The 13835-nt window shown below is 39.9% G+C and overlaps 1 protein-coding gene across 1 annotated transcript; it reads left to right on the top strand.

Annotated features, from left to right (window-relative positions):
- Nucleotides 1-5348: 5348 nt before the first annotated feature.
- nptx2b (neuronal pentraxin IIb) lies at nucleotides 5349-9564 on the top strand (the record flags this gene model as incomplete). Its single annotated transcript, XM_080455689.1, has 5 exons — nucleotides 5349-5789; nucleotides 7007-7226; nucleotides 7957-8198; nucleotides 8571-8750; nucleotides 9334-9564. 5 exons carry the CDS (start codon nucleotides 5349-5351, stop codon nucleotides 9562-9564), a joined length of 1314 nt encoding a protein of 437 aa, XP_080311815.1.
- Nucleotides 9565-13835: the final 4271 nt, after the last annotated feature.

Genomic DNA, 13835 nt, shown 5'->3' with positions numbered 1-13835 from the left:
TGTTGGGCCCATCTTTCAGCTTGTTCCCTTTCAGTTGTTATCAGTTTACCTTGTTTATCCTTAACTAGTTTAGTGTAGATGTTCCTTGGACCGCTTAGCTGTTTGGTTATCCTATACACTATACTGAGTTGTCCTTTAGCTGCAGCCGTCTCTGCTTCGCTTGCCAGGTTCTCGAAAAAGGCTCTCTTATCCCTTCGGGCACTCCTTAGCCTGGGTGACTTTGCAGTGCAACAAATACTGGAGAAAGGTTAAAGCACCCATTGACCACTTATAGTGACTTACAAATCAATCACTCTATAATGCCTTATAACAGTCAGTACAATAAACTATACAATTATTTTGCAACTACCGGTATGTATTACAATTATAAGAGTTATGGTACACTATGATCCTTGTCAAAAATAGTGGCTGAGTGTCCAGTAATTATGACATTATAATATGTGACATAAGCAATTATTATTATTATTTATAATTTGTTATAATCAAAACAAATCATTATGAGCAATTATGAGTTCGTCTAAATATAATGATACAGTAAGCAGATTATAATGCATAAGATGTATGAAAGCATCTGTTTATAACACTCATATTATGAGGTGCATAACCTTTGTATCCTATATAACTAGCAATGAATGATAGCTTAAAGTAGTAGTTCACCCAAAAAATTACTTATTTTCTATCAATTACGCACCCCATGACGCCTTGAATTCATGGAGATTTTTTAGTTGTTGTCACATTCCTTAATAATAATTTTGGAATTTAATTCCAATAATTTGATGACTGGTGGAGTCACTCAGTAGGAGACTCAGTAGGAGACTCTTTAGGCAGCTTTCCATATGCATGGCCTTAAGAGTCTCCTACTGAGTCTCCTACTGACCGATGACCCGCTCACACTGTCTTATAGAACAATTAACAGCTTTGTTCTTTTGTTTTACGAGCAAGAATCAAGGTGATGGTGTGGTACAGTGAAGACCGAGGGGGCGTTCAAAGAACATTCCGCTGGAAGCAATGTTCTTGAAAGGGTGGCGCTGAGGTGCTGTTGGGGGGCTTAAGGGAGCTTCATATTGGATGGGGGGGAGCTGGCACTGATAGGACCACTGAACTAAACTAATATTTAGTATGTTTCCTACTCGAAGTATGACCTGTACACACATGCTACATTAACCACTTAAACCTTATTTAAAAATAGCACAAATAGTTTCTGCCTATAACATCCAAAATAGGGAGGTCAGTCAGGGTTAATGTGTCACGACATTGGGGATCCTACATAATGACGTCATCACGCAGTGTTAGAACGACCGTCTTAGCAGTTGGAAGAGGCCTTGGTGTAACCATAACGTGTATTTATTCACAGACAAACTGACCAGAACAACACCTGAATCTCCCCTCCCAACCCAGACTCCAGTGCACTGGCAACATTTTATGATTTTATGCCCACTGGACCTGTATCCGATTATCACTGCTAGGGAGCCTGCCCTATGCGTGCTTGCAACATCTACAGAGAGCTGCAGGGAGCACATGATGATGTTTTTTAGATGGTCTGATGTTTTATGTTGCACTGCAAGTGGCTGAGGGGGAACGGTATTTCATATTCTTTATGTTATTTATGTATGTAAGTACATAGGGAAATAATATACTAATGAAGTGATTCTGATTCTAATCCCCCATTTTCAGGTAGGAAGGGGGAAAACACACGAAGGGAGATTTTCTCAAGTTATCAGAATTGAGCTGCCAGCCAAAGAACTGTTCAATGTGTTACCATGCTTCTGGCAAACGTTACTGGAGCATCAGGTCTCGATCCAGCAGGATCCGAGACAGTTTGTCCAGACCTCTTACAGATGAAATTCACATTTTCTATTGCCATTTGTTACTTACTGCTATATTTCCAGTATTACTACACCTTGATTGTACTGTATTCTAGATGTTGTTGATATTGCAATTACCACTACCATTTGACCCTTTTACCTTTCTATCTGGATTGTTGATTTGATTATTTTACCTTAAATGTATATTTTTCTATCTATCTTTACTATTCACACTTTTGAGGAAACTATAGGCCTATATGAAAATTAACGCCTTTGTAACCTTGTTGTCACCACACACACTGAACCTTTAGTTACAGGTAGAAGAAATAAGTCAGTCTTGTGACCTACATACAGTCAGTGACCTGACCTATAAGGAAAATAAGTCACTTTGTAAGTCATTAGGCAACCTGCTGTGGGGCAAATCCTTGCTTTCTTTACCCCCTCTTGAGCAGACATCTGGATGGGTCGGTTCATTTTTGTGCCATATTTCATCAGAACTAACTTACCAATTTCAACATGCTTAAGTAAGTATGTTTCAGTAAATCCAACATACAATACCAGAGCATATACATAAGCTAAACTTCAATAACATAAGAAATAATGCTACCTTGTTAGAAATTGTTTGTCACCTTTATTCCTTTGTGTGCTTTCTAATATTGATGGACTCTACTGTCCACATGGCTTACTAATGGATCTCACTCCATCGCTCTCATTCACTGCAGGTGCCTTCAGTGTGAATAGACAGGCAAAGGGAGAGTGAAATTCGTTTTCTTTCAGTGAATCTCACAATGCCTCTCTCACTCTCTCTTCTCTCCCTCTCCCTCCCTCTTTCTCTCTCTCTCTCTCTCTCTCTCTCTCTCTCTCTCTCTCTCTCTCTCTCTCTCTCTCTCTCTCTCTCTCTCTCTCTCTCTCTCTCTGTCCTCCCCTTTTTTTCACAATCAGCACAACTAAGTAATGGGGATCTGCAGAAATATATTAGTTTCTGAGTGTATTGTGGTATCATATTCATTTCATTAGCGGTTGTATGAGAGCTCCACTGTGAGACGTGAGAGGGGGTGATTCGGTATTCTCTGATGTTCGAGACCACTTATCTGTCCATTAGATTAGTCATCTGTATGTGCTACTACACTCTGGAACTGTACTCAATGACCCTTACTTTCAGAGTTAAATTAACACCGCAGATTTTACAGTGTGGTAGTGATGTGCTTGTGATAAGTCTGCAATAGAGACTCTCTCCTTGTGTGCATGCCTACATCATTATTAGCAATACCTTTGCATCTAAACCTCACCTTTTAGGCTTGCATGTCTTTGTATGGTCAAAAGACTATAGTTGTTCTATAGTTTTTAAACTTAATGTGTAAATATTTATAATATTTGTTGCTGTTTACTAGTATGCACCCCCCTGATCAAATTCCTTGTATGTGCAAAATGCACATGGCGAAAATAAAGAATTCTGATTCTAAAGATTACACATAGTCCTCCAATTATGGGTCTGTCTCTCAAATCACTTGGTCACCCTGACACTTCCACCTGCTTCAAATATAGGTCAACCCCTTAACCGTGGTGATAATTGATGTGTACAGCTTTGGAAAAGCTAACAAACCGTCCTGGGTTTGGGCAATCAATGTATCAAGGGTCCACTTTTAACACCTCTTTTCATACGTTTTACAATTTCCTTTTTCTTATTAACACAGGTTTCACAAAATATACTGCAACTTTACTGCTTTCTGGATAAAAGTAAAGATTTCTATAGCCTATTTTCAGTTGTTGAGCATGTCTGTTTTGAAGCTCAAAACTGAAGCATGTCTGTGCTTACTCCCTGAATCAGAGCCCATTTGCCTGTTTATTTAATAACCCTAGTGTTATAGAAAATCCCTTATTAATTGCCTGTTTAACTAGTCTGTGGTTGGAGGCCATATTCAAAGCACAGCAGCATATTCCGGTCTACGCACCATGATGTATTGACATTTCACACCGAGACAGGCAGCTGCTAATTGTTTACCACCACATCCTGTGTCCCTGCACCTTCAAGATGACTAAACTCTATAATGTTTTTCCCCCACTTCTTGAAGGTCATGAACGGTAAACAAAAACAAAAAAAAGCCTCAGGTCAGGTGTGATCCTGTTGCTGGTTCTCTGAAATCACAAACCCAAACTCCAAAATGTGCACCTTCCCCCACACTCATAATCATGACTGTGAATAACTCCCCAGATGTTTGCCTTTATTAAAATCCTGTTAATATTAATATCCTGTGGCTTTGTCACGTGGCTAATTTCCAGCAAAAATGTCCCTCCTCTGCGTGTAAAAGTGACCTATTATATCACCCTGCTGGATATGGTATCCAGTTACCTTTTCTCTGTGCCTACATGAGTGACATTTTTGTATCTATATGCCTGCTTTTCCTGAATATTTGTATTTTTTTTTTTGGGTGAGGGGTTTCTGCCTTTAGTGGATGTATATTTGTATTTTGAGATACTTATGAGTTATGACTTACACACCACAACATACAAAGACAAATATTGTACTTTTGACACTATAGGAAGGGAAAAAGTACATTATGAATTATAAATAATTTATACATTTCAATGCAGCAACTTTACAGCTGTAGGCCTATACAGCAAACTGTAGTCTACTTTGTAATTTGTACTTAAAATAATTAGATATTTTTATAAGCATGTAGGCTACTTTGGAATACTTGGAATATCTTTACTGCTAGTACTCCAGTACGTTAAAGCAATTACACATTTGACTGAGCAACTTGAGTAGCTAAATATATATTTGACCACTAGTAGTAGGCTGGTAGGTATAGGCCTAATTTGACTTTGTTGTTCCATCACTGTAGGTTATTTAGTTCCCTTTCACTGGTTCCCAAACGTTTTAGCCTGTGACTCAAAAGAGACATTTTATGTCTCCCCAGGACCCAAGTGAAAATAGCAGATCTACAAGCTCTGAGCTATTATCACTATACTTCTTAAACATTTGTTTTCTAATTTATGGAATTGCTTTGATTTTATTAATTTTTTATTCATGAAATTCTTTTGAAAAATAAGGGGATATTTACTTGTGACCTATAAATATGTGTCCACGACCCTCAATTGGGTCCCGACCCAGTGTTTGGAAAACAGTGTTCAAGTAGGTAGGGTAAACCAGCCTAATCCTCTTTCCTGCCGGGAGCCGTTCGATCCGGTCCACCACCGCGCGCACTGCGCCAAGAATAGCACATTTAACCATTCGGCTTTAGCTGTGCTTTAACGTTGTCTTCTAGGCTACTAGGCTACTCCTCTGTTCGATTCTCTACTTAGATTTCTGATAGATGCTGCTTTGTAAATAGATCAGCATTAACAAGATGGTACTGAGTGTAGATCTGCGTTTTTGGGTAATACTTTACGCACAGAATTTGACTCTATTTCATCACTTTACGCACAGAATTTGACTCTATTTCATCACTTTACGCACAGAATTTGACTATTTCATTATCATCAAAGAGTGGGAGACTCTTAATGCGTATAGGTTAAGTTGAATAAAACTGCTCTACCGCCGGAATGTTGTTTCCAGCCCTGTATGGACTGATGTGTTTTTGTGCGCTGTGTGTGCGCGGCCAACCCGACGACGGAAAGCGGTACATATGTCGAGCCATCCCTATGATCACCGGCGATGCGGCCAGCTGCCCGGTGACACTGTTGCCCGAGCTGAGCGCCGGGAGTCAAGAAGAGGAGCTGAGGAACACCGTGATGCAACTTCGGGAGACCATTCTGCAGCAGAAAGAGACGATCGCCCAGCAGCTCGTCGCCATCAACGAGTTGACCACCAAGCTCTCCCTGTGCGCCTCGGCTTCCGATGACGGGGACTACGACAACAGCAGGGGCTCGTGGAGCAAAGACAACCAGAACACCATGGGGGACGTTCCCAGGGATCCGAATGATAGCATCGACAATATTGGGAAAACCATGAAGGGGCTCAAAGACAGGCTGGAGACCCTGGAGGTAAGCAGTGTTGCCATGTCTGCTTATTATATGCGACTTTGGGCTTGTTTTTCAGTAAAGTTGCTTGCAAATATTGGTTAGTTGCAGGTTGCGGTTTTTATATAGGTTTGTTTTCATGTCAAGGACATTTTCATGTCAAGGACCCCCCAAATTGTTTGTATTTGTCCCCTTACCCCCATCTGAAAATGTTTTGTGCCAGGGAGCCCCCCCCCCCCTACCAAATTTGTGTTGTTGGAATGTTTCAAAAATCTTCCAAATATTCCACATTTTACTTTTTTTAAAATAGCAGATCTACAAGCTCACGTCACATCGGCAACATGTTGTGAGCTTGTAGATCTGCTGTTTTCAATGTATATATCTGTCTGTCTCTGTCTCTGTCTGTCTGTCTGTCTGTCTGTCCGTCATATCTTGATTATGTCGTAATTGTATCTCTGTGCCAAAACCTGAAAATTATGCCATTTAACCCATATTTTGTTCATTTGCACCATGTTCGTAATAATGGAGGGGCTCAGAGATATCCTTAGTATTTAGTCAACCATACTGTAGGTTAAACGTTTCCATAAGTAATAGTGTGGGACCTGTCCCTTCAGTCTTATGCCAAGTGTTTAGCACAAATAAGCTCACTGCTGATCAGTGTTTTTACTTTTTTGTTTGTTTGCTCTAAATGGTAGAAATCTCTTTAAGTGTTCTTTCATCAATAGGATCATGTCTAGTCCAATCCTCTATTTCTCACGGAATTGCGAACAGGCTATTAGGAATGCTGAGATGAAGACAGCAGAAAGGAGACAAAAGAATAGCCTTTTCCTTTTCTACATGTTATGCTTTATATATTTAGCTGCTTTTGTATTTCTATTGAAAAAAAATTAATTATATTTCTGTGCGGCATAAGTGTCTGCACAGTAAAATCCTCAGTGTTAATTTAAAGCTTACTGTGTAAAAACGTACTAATATACTCTCACAACCTCATAAACGGAAGCAGGTCGGATGGACCGAAACATCTAAATGAAGTTTCTATAGTTTATGTACAGTGTATGTTATTGAATATTTGAAACTCAAAAAGAAGTTTATATATTTTGCTATTCATTCGAATCATAACAATAACAAGGGAAAGCCAAATACTACATGACATACAGTTGACCCCTATGGATAGCAACTTTTAGGGGCAGATGCAGTCTACCTTTTATACACATCCCGGTCTTGTCACCTCTCCCTTTCAGCAGCAGCAGATCCGCGCCAACAATTCCGGCGCCTCCTTCCCCAGCGAGCTCCGCAACCTCCTGCAGCGCCGGTTGGGTGAGCTGGAGAAACAGCTTCTGAGGAAGGTCAACAGCTTGGAGCAGGAGAAGAACATGCTCTCCAATGCCACGTCGGCCTACAGAATTAAGACAGAGAGTACTCTCAACGCACTGGTGGACCGAATCAACGAACTGGAGAAAGGTAAGGGTCCAGAATCACACATAGAATACAAAACAACTATGATGTATGGATACAGAGAGGATGAATGGAATAGACAGAAGCGTGGAGAACACACGGTGTATATATACGTACGTAGATAATAATTCAATACAATATCTATTAGAGAGAAAGGTAGTTTGTGCTAAATGTATACAACAATATCAATTCCTTTGTGTCACAGAGAAAACAGAGAAAAGGGTTTGATACGTGGCTCTAAAAATGCTACTTACATGTATACTGTAGGTAGCATTATTTAGGATATATGGCCACTTAGGACTGTCTCATCACAGTAGGAAGCATCCTAGGTATCTTGATTTGAAAATGTCTAGGAAACATCAAGTGGTTCCATGGCTCCATATTATGCATTACATCCTGTTATTTTAATGTTTTTTTTTTTTTTTTTTTACTTCCTTATCAATTGCTATTCCCAATAAAATAAATAAAAACAAAAGCTCCAAAACATCATCCATGAAGTTTAATTTTAAATTGTATGCCTATCACAATCATTGGTTGGTCAGTTCATCTGTTGCTCAAGATGCTTGATTGGTGCCAGGTGCACGAGAGGCTGTATTACCATGACAACCAGAGGCACATATGCTTCCAATGTGACCATATTCACATGATGCTACCTTTATATGATATCTCCCTTCTTTGGACATCACTTTTTGTCAGAATTTAAATGTGCATCTGCTTGTATGTATGAACGTTGCAGGTTCAGAATTCAAGTCTCCAGAGCAGTTCAAGCTGTCCCTCCCCCAGCGTACAAACTACTTGTATGGCCGCATGACCAAGAGTCTGCCAGAGATGTACGCCTTCACCCTCTGCATGTGGATCAAGTCCAGTGCCAGCCCGGGTATCGGGACACCCTTCTCTTACGGCGTGCCAGGACAGGCCAACGAAATCGTGCTCATTGAGTGGGGCAATAACCCTATTGAGTTCATCATCAATGACCAGGCAAGACTATCACTCACACATACACACACATACACTTTGGCTGAGAATATAGTCCTATTATGTTAGCTTGAGTTTTTAATTGTAATTCATAATCTGGAATTGTAATCACAATGCTGTAGGCAAAAACATATATTTTTGCATCTTACAGCTTACAGTATATTCATGTCTTTACTATATTCAGAACAATAGTGATCTAAATTGAAGGAAATATTTAACTACTACAGATCCCTGTATGCCCAATATTACAATATTCATTAATCCGTTGTAGAATTTTTTTTTATACTTAATTGTGTGCCGGTGTCACTCACCAAAAATAGCAGGTCTACAAGCTCGCATCACAACTGTTCAGTAAAACCCACTATGACACACCAGGTAGCCCAGCTGCCTTTATCTGTACGTGACGGGAGGTGGCACCACCTCTGCATCGCCTGGACCACGCGAGACGGACAGTGGGACGCCTACCAGGACGGAGAGAAACTGGGCACTGGGGACAGCCTGGCGGCCTGGCACCCCATCAAACCCGGTGGAGTCATCATCCTGGGCCAGGAGCAGGTGAGGAAGGCCTCTAGTGTCCCATCACTATAGCGATGATATTTTAATTTGTCAAAAAATAATTGTATTGTTTTGTATTTGGGATACTGAATTGAGATATGCTCGGAAATTGATCGAAAGTGACAGAGGTCTGTCAGAGTGTGATAAGAGGTTACCTTTTTCTACAGGCTGTATATGCACAGGCTCAGATTATGTTGTTTAAGATGCCATTTGGAACACCTTTCACTCTGATGAAAACAACTCAAACCAAACGAAGGACAGCCTATTTCAGCCTACAGTTCAGTAGCTGATAATGTGACTGCATTTGTTTTCTTTTGTTATTAAATGTGAAGCCCTAGAACCACGCATGGAAGCGTTTACGCTAATTAGCTTTTTGAGCAAGTCAGATGAAAAAATGAAAAGAAACCCTATATACTCTTTTCACAACAAACATTTTGACTGCTAAACGCAGCCGAAGGTACATTAACATCTTAGTGTGTTAAGGCCTTTACATAACAACACAACAAAATATTATCCAAAAAAATACAATACATTGTATTTGCGTATTGTTTCAAAGAAGGCTTCTCACTCATGGCCTTTACAGGATGTGGTGGGCGGGCGGTTTGATGCTGGCCAGGCCTTCGTGGGCGAGCTAAGCCAAGTGAACGTCTGGGACAGGGGTCTGAAGCCTGAGGAGATCCGGGCCATGGCCAACTGCACAACTTACATCCCCGGGAATGTTATCTCCTGGCTGGATAGCAATGTCGAGGTGTTTGGTAGGGGAGCCTTCAAACGACCTCTGGAGAAGTGCGTGGGCCGCCTGCCCAATGCTTAGAATGAGCATGTAGCATGTATCACTGTCTGATTATTTGCCTGTCTGTCTGTGCAATTATCTGCCTATGTACTGTATGTCTGTCTGTCTATATGTCTGTCTGTCTGTCTGTCTGTCTGTCAGTCTGCTAGTCTGTCTCAGTTTTGTGATCGGCTGAAGTAGATGTCGTGAACCCTGTGTGAAGCGTTTTCTCTATATTTTAAACATAATCACTTATGAATGTAAGCCAAGGTACAGTAAGTCAGTTAAGTAAATGTGGAGGATATACAGTAGGCCTATAGCTGTTGGGATCGTGTGTGTGTGTGTGCGTGTGTGTGTGTGTGTGTGTGTGTGTGTGTGTGTGTGTGTGTGTGTGTATGTGTGTTTGTGTGTGTGTGTGTGTGTGTGTGTGTGTGTGTGTGTGTGTGTGTGTGCGTGCGTGCGTGCGTGCGTGCGTGCGTGCGTGCGTGCGTGCGTGCGTGCGTGCGTGCGTGCGTGCGTGCGTGCGTGCGTGCGTGCGTGCGTGCGTGCGTGCGTGCGTGCGTGCGTGCGTGCGTGCGTGCGTGCGTGCGTGCGTGCGTGCGTGCGTGCGTGCGTGCGTGCGTGCGAACAGCTATACATGCTATAAATTAGCTTATTTGTATAGAGAGAAATGTGTGATGACAATCACTCTGCTGGATTGGAGGTGAACACTCATCAACATACAAAATGTAAACATATAAACACACAGTCATTCATATACACACAAGTACACTGCTACCACGGTACTACAAATAGTGTGAATGAAACAACACACTGGCTTGTGAGGTTACGTGCAGACATGTGAGGTCAGAGGATTAAGGTGTCTGAGGTCTGAGGTGACGTCTAATGGATTTAGACACACATTCAGTGTCATGTCTAGTAGGAATAAGCCATTTCTGTACTGTACAGTACAGTAGAGAATTCAGATAGTCAGTTACATAAAGAGTAACTGACTGTTACAGTGGCCTCATTCCAGTTTATTAAGCTGTTAGGATCGATTGTAAACATACCGTGATAGTTATTAGGGGGGCTTTTTTCCACAAAACATTATACTTAGTACATTATCTTCTAATGCATTGCAACAAATCAATTGTAAAAAAATAAGTGTCAACTATTTGGAAAAACACTGGAAGAACCACAACTATGTGGTATCTTCTTGTTAGATACTGTACAATGTATGAATAACAAAGTTGTTTAGAGTCAACTTAGATCCATCCAGGTATCTCCAGTAAGACATGTGTTTTTGTCTGTGCAGTGAGAGAGCTGAAACAGATTTAAGGGGGAAATAAAAATGAAAAACTGATGCATGATAGTTAATTTAAGCAAACTATCTTGGTAGTGTAAGAGGTGGTGGCGTTTAAACTAAATTCTCTGGTACCATTGATCTATCTATTCTAAACTCAAAAGCCCATGTACTTGTTGGATAATCTACTAGTGTCTAAGCCCAGGACATGTGTGGAGGCACAGGACACATGAGGCAAGGCGAGGTTTATTTGTACACACATTTCAAGGCAATTTAAAGTGTTTTACATAAAATACAACTACATCATCACAATAACTGAAGAAACACATTATAAAAGGACTTTTGAACACAATTAAAAAGTGAAAATAAACAGAAAAATAAGAGAATAAATTACAGCGCAGTAGAAATTATATTTAAAAAAACGGAGTAAAAGGCAACGGCAAACAGAAAGGTCTTTAGCATTGATTTAAAATAACTGAATTGTGGCAGACCTGCAGGTCAAATGACTGAGCAAAACAAATGCGCCATGCGGGGAAAATCCTTGTTAGCACGAATGACACCTGTAATATGATGATGGCATTTAGTGTCACATCAGTACCCAGTGCTCAGTACAATTAATGCTTTCCAGCCTTTTGAAGTCAGTGTGAGAAATGTATTTTTAGCTTCACTGTTGCAACGTGACTTTAGCTTTGTAATACGGTTGAGAGAAACGTAACAGCAGTTATTTTGTCTGTAATTATAATGTCAAAACCTCAATAGAATGTTAGAAGAATGTGACCGTGATAAATATTTGTTCCTTGTATCGCTGTTAATATCTTGATCTATGAAAATCATGGAGAATGTATTTATTTATTTATTTTTGACATACATGTTATATGTTGTGACTGTAGAAAATGTAGGAATTGTGTGGCCTTCTCATGAATACTAAAGTGCCATTAAACGCTTTTTTTATATATATTTCATCATTTTATCTGCTTTGCCAATGAATGGAAATGTGGGAATTAAAGGCTAAAAATAAAAGCTGTTGCAAATCAATTATCACTTGTCAAGTGCTTCATTATCACTTTAAATTGTACACCAACTTATTATTGTGTTTGAGTTTTTTTATTGCATGTAGTGTAAGTAAAACACTAATTAGATTAATTGAGGGCACCCGAGATTACGCATGTAATCTCTTAGGTAACACATGATTTATTTTACATGTGCTAGATCTACACTTATACAAAAGCTTAATCTCTTCAAACCAAAGGCACTTTTTAACCAGAATTTTGGACTGTATCAAACAAAATAGCAATGCCGCAGTTTTTGACAGCCTGATTACTCTTTTGACTGTTGCTCCAGGTAAAGCAACAACAGGTGTCCTCCGTGGCATTAGCTCTGCTTAACTGAATAAGGCATAAAGGTCAAGGTGACGTCAACAGTCACTCCGACAGTCTAAGCTGCTACCTTGCTTCCCACGCACCTCGTGACCTCTCTATCCCTTGGTCTCTCTCTCTCTGCTTGGAATTGTGTTGATTCTGTGCCCCATAACACAATTTGTATTATGTCTTCATCCTGGCCAGAAATCGCTGCTAGTTGTCATGTGATCATCCAAAATGCCACCACAAAAGCACAGACAATAGTAATGGTATAATGATATTATGATTATAAAATATTATAAAATGAAATTTAAATAGAGTTAACATGTCAGCCTGGTGCAGACAGGGATTGATAGGGACAGAGACAGACAAAGACTAAATAGTTTTAACCCTGTTCATTCATTTGTTGCTACTGTGTCTCCCCCTTCTTATGCACATGCACACTTGCACGCACATTTTCCTGTTGCGGTTAGAGAAGCTTAATGAAATGCTTTATCAACACACAGCACTATTATACCACTATTATACAGCTATTATAATTGGATGGCTATTTAATACTATACTCATTGGATGGGTTAATAACTTATTCTGATTTGATTAATTAAATTAATTTAACAGAGATTCTGATCGGATGGCTTTGTAATGCAGTTCTGCATACTGATGTCTAATTAGTGATTCACACTGGATCCCTAATATCAGAAATAATATCTACATTTTACTGAATAATTTTTTCAGTAGAGCTCTAAATCAGTTTGCATGATCTGTAATTTTCAGTGGCCGTCTTGTGATCGCTGATCCAAGCCACACAACGTTCTCTTTCTCTCAACAGTCAACACATCGTGTTTTTCTAATAGGACGTTTTTTTTCTGTGTCTATGCCTTTCATGAAGCATGAAAAGAGCAAAACATTAGAGAGAGTCTTCAGTCAGAAATGCATTGCAGGAATGAAACATTCATGTGAAGCGTAACTGATAAGAAGAAGGCCTTGACCAGTCTGTTGCCTCAAGGAGTCCTGTCTTCACTGCCAGCTTCCAATGGTTTAACTTGCATAATAAAAAATATGTATTTCAGTCAGGTTTGATTAAGATCGTTTCCAGTGACCATATTACCAAATCCTCGAGAGCTCAAATAGCCAACGCATTGTGAGCTCAGTAGGTCTGCTATTTTCGGAAGAAAAAAAAGAAAGTCTTAGATTTTTTAGGAAACCTTTTGCCTATAATGTTATGCGCAAAATAGGTACAAAATAGGATTGAATGTAGTTAAGGGACTATCCTTATGTTTTCTTATGGAAGAGAATTAACCAGAATTATCCAGATAATTATACGGCCAACAGGCAATTCATACAGTATAGATAATTCCAGAGGGAGAGTGAGTATTGACATTGCCACTGCCTCCAGGCAATGACATTTGGCACCTGTTTCAACCCACAGAGTGACAGAACGCATTCAGGTCATAAGACCTTGAGGGTCGTGCTATTGCTGAACCTGGGCTGTGATTAAAATGATGAAGAATCATGTGATATTAACTTCAGTATGAAGCTTACTCTTTATTGTTAGAGTTCATGCACAAAATGTCTACATGAGCAAGACATAATGGGTCACATATTCAAAACTCTCGTCTTTCTTCAGTCGATTCATTTAAATAAAAACAACAAAGCTCAAACAAACATCATGA

The sequence above is a fragment of the Gymnoscopelus braueri genome (genome assembly GCF_963280865.1).
Source record: "Gymnoscopelus braueri genome assembly, chromosome: 17".
Lineage (NCBI taxonomy): Eukaryota > Metazoa > Chordata > Actinopteri > Myctophiformes > Myctophidae > Gymnoscopelus > Gymnoscopelus braueri.
This window is presented reverse-complemented; position numbering and strand designations above follow the sequence as displayed.